Genomic DNA, 7,984 nt, shown 5'->3' with positions numbered 1-7,984 from the left:
AGTGATCACCTTTTTCACCAAGCATACCAAGTACTTAGCTTTACAACTTCTTCTAATCTCACTATGTCAAAATAGTGAGTATTCGCCTAATACTAATTTAAATCTATATCAAGATAGAGTTCCAAACCAATACAAAACAACATTATGTCGAGATAGTGTGTTCCCCTCTCAAATCACCATCTAATGATAATTCCTCACTTGTCAAAACACTAGAACAACCTCTAGTGTTGACCCCTCAAATTACAAGTAAGATGGTTGGATGTTTAGCTTTGAAAATCGCTTCTTTTTGTTCTACATTTTAATCGCTAAAGCCTGACTAACCTGTAAGGCCCCGTCACCGGTAACCCTATTTTCGTGTTGGATTTACTCATAAACACAGTTCTAAATATCAGAGTTAATTAAAAACTTTACGCGGAATATAAAACTTTCATAAAACATTACATATCAATTCATAATCATGTCTTAAAACATTCCTCTTGTCTTTCAAAATCAAAACATAACTTATAAAACATATCAGATCTTCAGATGCCAGGCTTTAGTCTTCTGCCATGTGTCCTCCACTCAAGCCAGCTGTCTCATCCTACTCACCTGCGTGCATACTAAAAGTCAGCTACGCTGAGTGAGTTCTAGTTAATCATACAATACCATACAATACCTTATTACATACATACGTACTTAACCTCATAACTTTCTTTCATACACACATAAGTACTCATACCTTCATTCTTACTTACATACTTTCTTTCTTACTTACATACTTTCTTTACATTCATAATCATACGTTTTAAAGAGCCTTTCGCCCTATAACCTCACAGATATTATAAGGGTCTGGTCCCTAACATCACAGATATTATGAGGGTCTGGTCCCTATCCTCACAGATATTGTAAGGGTCTGGTCCCTAACATCACAGATATTATAAGGGTCTGGTCCCTAACATCACAGATATTATAAGGGTCTGGTCCCTTGTTTTCGAATATTAGTAGGGTTCGATTCCCTCTTCGTTACCATACAACCATACATCATACCTCGAGCATTATTAGGGCTCGGTACCCTTTTTGTAACCATACAACCATACAACCGTCATTTCCTTCTTTTATTAACTTTATTACGTTCATACACATAAACATACATATCATACTTACCATATTTATAACGTTACAACCTGACAGTACGTGCAAAATCCGAAGATCGTTCACGTACCATCAAGCAATCATTCATACATATCACATATATCACATATGGCATACACTTATCACTTAGGATAAATGTATTAACAACACATCAAGTATGCACACAGCCCCGAAAACATAACAAGGAATGGGGCTAGAAACTCACCTGGATCCTGTTACGCTCGCCGTTGATCGTAATTCCTTTCTTTAACTGGGCTCGGCTAACTGTATAATATTTACACATATCAATTAACTACTACTACTCGTTTTGTATTTCTATCTATATATGACCCACAACGAACGGGGGTCCGGGGGCAGCGCCCCTGGCAGCGGGGTTCTAGGGGCGGCAGCCCCTAGCGGGGTCCAAGGGGCAGAGCCCTTGGCTGGGGTTAAGCTGCCAGGTCAGCTTGGAAAAATTTTATTTTCGATAACTGCCTTAACACATTTTCCATTAGGTTTTTAATTTATTTTCTAAACGAACTTCACTTCAGGCGAAGTTAAACCTCGGGCGAACTTGGCTTCAGGCGAAGTTAAACCTTAGGCGAACTTGGCTTCAGGCGAAGTTAAACCTTAGGCGAACTTGGCTTCAGGCGAAGTTAAACCTTAGGCGAACTTGGCCGTAGGCGAAGTTATCCTTAGGCGAACTTGGCTTCAGGCGAAGTTAAACCTTAGGCGAACTTGGCTTCAGGCGAAGTTAAACCTTAGGCGAACTTGGCCGTAGGCGAAGTTATCCTTAGGCGAACTTGGCTTCAGGCGAAGTTAAACCTTAGGCGAAGTTACGCTTGAAGGCGAAGTTACGCTTGAAGGCGAAGTTCATCAGGCGAACTTAATCTTGCAGGCGAAGTTATCGCGCTGCAGATCTGTTTGCCCATAAATCCTTCGTTTCTTAGCCAAATAACTCGATTTTGGTACCCACGGAATCGTATGATCGGCGCCTACAAATCCCAACCATCAAACCGGCCTAAAATCGACGTTTTAGGGGTCCGATTTGGGCAGTTTGGGTTTCGGGTCCGGTTAACCCATCCAATCCTAACCATTTTCAGTAATATTAGCTTTGGTGGATTTGTTCTTACCTTACCAACTCAGATCTATCAACAAAATCTCGGGTCTCGGCTTCGAATCTTGATCGGTTAGAATGTGTGTGTTTTGAGTGTGTGAAGAAAGAAGGTGGAAATGAAAGATTGGGTTTGGGATGGGATATTTATATCCCTCTAAGCCCACGGACCCGAGGCCCATTCTCATTTAACCCATCTTACGCAATCTAAGCCCAACTCCCTCCTTACTCGACATTAAATAATTAACAACGTGAAATCACTAAACATAACTTTCTTTATTTATAATTAAAATTTCAGGATGTTACATAACCTTACTTGGATAATGAAAGAGATTAACCTTGAAGTGCGTATATTTGTTGTAGAGCAAAGGGGAATACTTAGTTTGATAAGTCTATTATTTAGAGCCAAGCATGTGAAAAGCAATTTCAAGGGACTGGGCTGCCGACGGTCAATCCCAAGGTCGCCTCCAGCCACTGTAGACACCCAGTCCACTTCACATTAGACCTGCCAATATGAACATTATGCATGGTCATTTTCCTTCAAATTTGGCTTTTATTGTTGACCTACACATGTGGGAAGACATCCTTTCACTTACCACTTCTCCGCACAACACAGCCCTATTATTTCATCAATTTGGTTAAACATACTTTTTAACCTTCAACCAAAGTTTTAATCCTTGTCTTTTTTTTTTTTAGTTTGACTTGTAGTTTGGTTTGTTCAATGCATGAAATAGATAGAAAACTTATTAAGAGTGGAATAAGTCTTTCAAATATTTTGTATATTTAAGCAATTGTGTTTAAATATATATTTTTATAAACTTATCCTGAGTTTATAAAAACTAACAACCTATCTTAAGTAAGTTGCTAATTAATCTTCAATGTATCAGTCTTCTGATTTCCTCATCTTCAAGTTTGTGTAGAAATTCTTGATTTAACCCTCAGTAAACATGAACTTGATAATTTTGATCTTGGATTTTTGTAGTATTGTGTTTTCTTAATTGTGACTAATGATGATAAATCAAGTGTTATGGGACATGTGTGTGACATAGAGCATCAATGGTGAACTGGTACTATTTTAATTATGTCACATTGTCTTAATTAAGTCATTAACAAAACATTAAGGTTGATTAAAGTTCAAACCATTTTTTTCCGAACACACACATACACGCATCCTACTCTTCTAATAAAATAAAATAATTTGTACATGCGTCACTTCCAGATTTCTCCTCACAATGATTTTCCTGCTCATCCCATTCTGGACCCATAATTTTACCATCTGGATCTTATGTCCGCTTAATATAACCCAACTAAAATCTATTTTTTTTACCAAGGGCTTGAATCTTATTCCATTCTAGACTATAATTTTACCTTAAGGTGTGTTCGTTTATGCTTGTTTGTGTTTGTTTATATATGTCAATTTATGCATGTTTATCTTTGTTCGACTACGCCCGTGTATGTTCGTAAACTATTCTGTATATTTTAAATGAATGAACATAAACGAACATGAATATTTTTATTTTTAAATGAACGATTAAGTGTTTGTGTCCTTGTTCGTTTAAAATTAAATGAACTAACACGAATTAACATGTTTTAATTTGTGTTCATTGATTCATTTACAGAGCTAATTATCCTTCTCAAATTCCTTCTTACCGGCCTCTTATATAAAAACAATTTATATATCTTCTCTCTATTATATGATATCAAAAGCTCAGTATTTTTAGAAAATGGGATAAGGTTATAAAGACATCTTCCACGTACACAATATAATTGAATATTAAGTTAGAAAAGTTGTAGGTTTTACTTGTTTTCGCCCAACCAAACCATATTAAATGCTCATATTGAACCCCTAGATCATACTTTGCCATATAAAACACTCCATACCCTCATGAAATTATGAGACATCCAAGTCCCCCAAAATTCTCTTCCAAAGAAAAAATGGTACCATCAAAATACCAAAACTCCATTTACGACATCAAGATCTCCACGGTCGCACCCGGGTATGTATCCGGACACGATGCGGCTCAGGAGCTAACCGCAATGGACCTAGCCATGAAGCTTCACTACCTCCGGTTCGTTTACTACTTCAAAGCCCCGACTTTTGATGGCTTCACCATCTTGAAGATAAAAGAAACTATGTTCAATTGGTTAAACCATGCCTACATCCCGTGTGGTCGGTTTAGAAGGGCAGAATCTGGTCGACCTTTCATAAAATGTAATGATAGTGGAGTGCGAATCTATGAGGCTAAGTGTCGTCTTAGCCTTGATGAGTGGCTCGAATCTAAAGATGATTCGAGACACGGGTTTCTTGTTCCTAATCAAGTTCTTGGCCCTGATTTGGCCTACTCTCCGTTGGTTTTAATACAGGTTTGCTTGCAAGTCTTCCTTTTCAACTATATTTTGTTTTGAATACTCAACAAAATCATCACATGTTACTAATTTTTGGGTTTGATCATTGATGAGACATCCAACTAACTACTTTTAGAAAGTTTTGGACTAATATTAGCCACATTTATGCTATTATGATACAAAAAAGGTTATATATCTCTTTAAATAGATAAGATTCTAATTAAAAGTTTTAAGATGTTTGGACTTATGTTTTTATAGAAACGAAAATAAAATTAGATAGATATATAGACAACTGCTTTTGAAATGCTATTAATTTACAGACAAATTAGTGGCCATTCGGTCCATAGGCACCAGCTGGGGTGGATAGGACTCAATGACCCTTGTGGTCACAAGTTCAAATCTCACTTTCAGTGAAAAAAAAAATCTTGCTGTTATTGATAGTGAAGTCATTGAGCCCTCAGACATAGGCAAGCCAGGAGGTTTTACGAGTTGTCGGTTCCTTCTTGGAATAGGTTGGTGCCATACTCGAGCGTCAAACAAACGATGGACGGTTGAAATCCGATCGGAGATATGGACACATCTTGGCTATGAAGAGGCATGTAACTAAGCCCTAGTTTTCGTAGCCGTTCATAATTAATAATAATAATTATTATTATAGACATGATTAAAGACAAGAAGTTGAATGCTTATGACTCTACACATAGCGGCACAACCAAGTAGTATAGACAAGTGTTACGAGATATCAATAAAAAAATTTAATGTCCAACCGATTCACAAAACATAATTAAATTTTGGCACCGATAAAAAGGAAAAATAGATGTAGTTGAAACATTGAGACAAGCATATAAACATTGACTTTTTTTAGTTTTTTTTTTTTCTTTTGTTTTTTGTTTAACACGTTTCTAACGTTGAAAGTTATCTATACAGTTAACCGATTTTAAATGCGGTGGCAAATCGGTTGGTATGAGTTGGTCTCATGTGCTTGGAGATGCTTTTTCGGCAACGAGCTTCACCAACCTGTGGGCCCAAGCGATTGCAGGCCATTACCCGGCCCAACCACTCACTATGGCCCAACAACAATACCAAGCCTACGATTTCCAAAACCCAAAGCCGAACCTAGACCCGCTCTCAGTTAAACGGGTTGACCCGGTTGGAGACCTTTGGGTTACTTCAAATAACTCTAAAATGGAAACATTTTCCTTCTATATTTCAAAATCTGAGTTGACTCGGTTGCAAGCACAAATACAGGAGAAGAAAGTTGATCAACACGTTCCCAAGTTTGAGTGCATTTGTGTTGTGTTTTGGCTATGTGTCACAAAGGTGAGATATGGGTCAGAACCAAAGGTTGTGACCATATGCCGAAATGACTTGAAGAAGCGAAATAAAGGAATCATCACAAATGAAAGTCAGACTATCAGTGTGGTCAAAACCGACACTCATCCAGGAGATTATGACCCGCTAGAACTAGTGTCCCTAATTATGAACAAATCAGATGATGAACAAATGAAGATTAAAGAAGCCATGGAGAGAGGTGAAGAGCTTCCCGATTTTATCATATACGGGGCAAAATTGACTTTTGTGGATTTGAGTGACGTCTCATTTTATGAGATGGAAGTGGGAGAACAAAAACCCGTTTATGTAAATTGTTCTATCGATAGTATTGGTGATGAAGGTGTCGTTTTGGTTCTCCCGACACCAAAAGGTTGTTCCGATGGAAGGATTGTAAGCTTGACGTTGCCAGAAAATCAAGTGCCTGAGTTTAAATTAGTTCTTAAAGAAGATTGGGGTGTTGCATAAACACAACTACTATTGGATGCATCTTGCCATAATTGTCTTGTTTGTAGTTAATATTGCGAGGAATGACGTTTGTATGGTTGTCTATCAAATAAGTTATTTTGAGTGCATCAAAGTAAGAAATGTTAAATTGATGTAATTTTATATGTTTTCGAAACGAAAATCGTCATTATTGCCAAAAAGCATTTATAAAATCATAAAATATATGGTAAACTATATGTTAGAAATATAAAATTGCTAAAGTTGTGATTTTAGGGTTTTATTAAGCTCTAGATGTACACATATACACAACTATATACTTACTAGTGTTTGGTATTCTGATCAGACTTAAACAAACTTAAATTTGGTTTTCAAATTTTTGAATCTGATTAACAATTGATTCGATTTAAGTTCAAGATTAAATCGCTTTTGAGAATTTCGATTCAATTCGGAATACAAATTCAAGTTATTTATAGTTTTCTATTTTAAATATATTGTATACATATTCAATTGGTTGCTGGTCCCTATTTCAATTTCGAAACAATTGGAGGATCATAAATAGGTGACAACAATAATATGATCGCAACATATCATCACAAGGTACTAAAGATTGATGTGACCACACAATTAAGATATTTATACGAAACCATTTTTAAGCTTCTAGCATCTAACAGGAAGTAAATTTCCAAAGCTTCCCTTCTTTAGAAGGCAACTTGTTTTTCGTAACGATTTTAAGATATTATAGCAATGAGTCGATTGTGAGACTGGCATTCTCATACCCAGTTATAGTATTATATTTATTACTCGATCTCATACTAACAAGTGCCCCTTACTTAATATTCATATGTCATGTCGATTATTACAATGGATATCTAAAATGCATGTTCATGAATTTATGTGGTTAAAAAGGTATATGTTGAGATGCTCATTACTAGAATCCAATCTTATAGACTTATATTCACCTCGACAACCGACTTGAAATACTAAACACATAGGTACATTTTTAGCAATTCATACATTTTGATAATTTCAAGTTTCTAATAGCTTCAATAATACTTTTCAATTTAACACATTTGGGTGATCCATGCGGCGGGAGAGTAGGGCATCACCTAGTTTTATCTCTGGCCAAAAACCCATTAAAATTTCTAAAACTTAGCTCATACTTGAATACATGTATCATTACTCTTCTTGAATATTTTAAGTTTCAAATTCAGGTGGTTTTTTTCATACTTAAATTTAAACATGTTCACGGTATTTCTTTTAAAGATACAAATGATTGATATGTTTATCATGTTAAAAGAATCATTAATCGGGCTGAAGAAACACTAACCGGACCCCGGGCAGATTACTGGTAATCTGGGGGTTAGATAGATGTTTCCCACGAGGGGTGAGACCCTGAGAAGATGGTTCTTCTGATAACCTGCAAAACAAACACCGTGAGCTTGTCACTGAGAAGGGGGGGTTCCTCCTTGTGACCACCCTCCGGCGTGAGAATCAGACTAGATTGCTCTTTAAATATAAATGTATATTAAGAGATTGCTAGAGCAGATATCAGGTATAATATGATGATATAAGATGATAATATGATAAGATGAGATGGTCATACCATTTGTGGTATTTATAGCCGAAAGTAGGTTTCCA

At 36.4% G+C, this 7,984-nt stretch overlaps 1 protein-coding gene across 1 annotated transcript; it reads left to right on the top strand.

The window, feature by feature from the left end:
* Positions 1–4,123: 4,123 nt before the first annotated feature.
* Positions 4,124–6,509, top strand: LOC143597539 (protein ECERIFERUM 26-like). Its single transcript, XM_077076020.1, has 2 exons — positions 4,124–4,588; positions 5,498–6,509. The coding sequence occupies exons 1-2, from the start codon at positions 4,160–4,162 to the stop codon at positions 6,365–6,367; spliced, it is 1,299 nt and encodes a 432-aa protein (XP_076932135.1). The 5' UTR covers positions 4,124–4,159; the 3' UTR covers positions 6,368–6,509.
* Positions 6,510–7,984: the final 1,475 nt, after the last annotated feature.

This window comes from Bidens hawaiensis, unplaced genomic scaffold (genome assembly GCF_021521415.1).
Source record: "Bidens hawaiensis isolate Kalapana, Puna unplaced genomic scaffold, B.hawaiensis_p1.1 tig00048458_1, whole genome shotgun sequence".
Lineage (NCBI taxonomy): Eukaryota > Viridiplantae > Streptophyta > Magnoliopsida > Asterales > Asteraceae > Bidens > Bidens hawaiensis.
The sequence above is the reverse complement of the archived record's forward strand: the minus strand, read 5'-3'. Positions and strand labels throughout refer to the sequence as shown.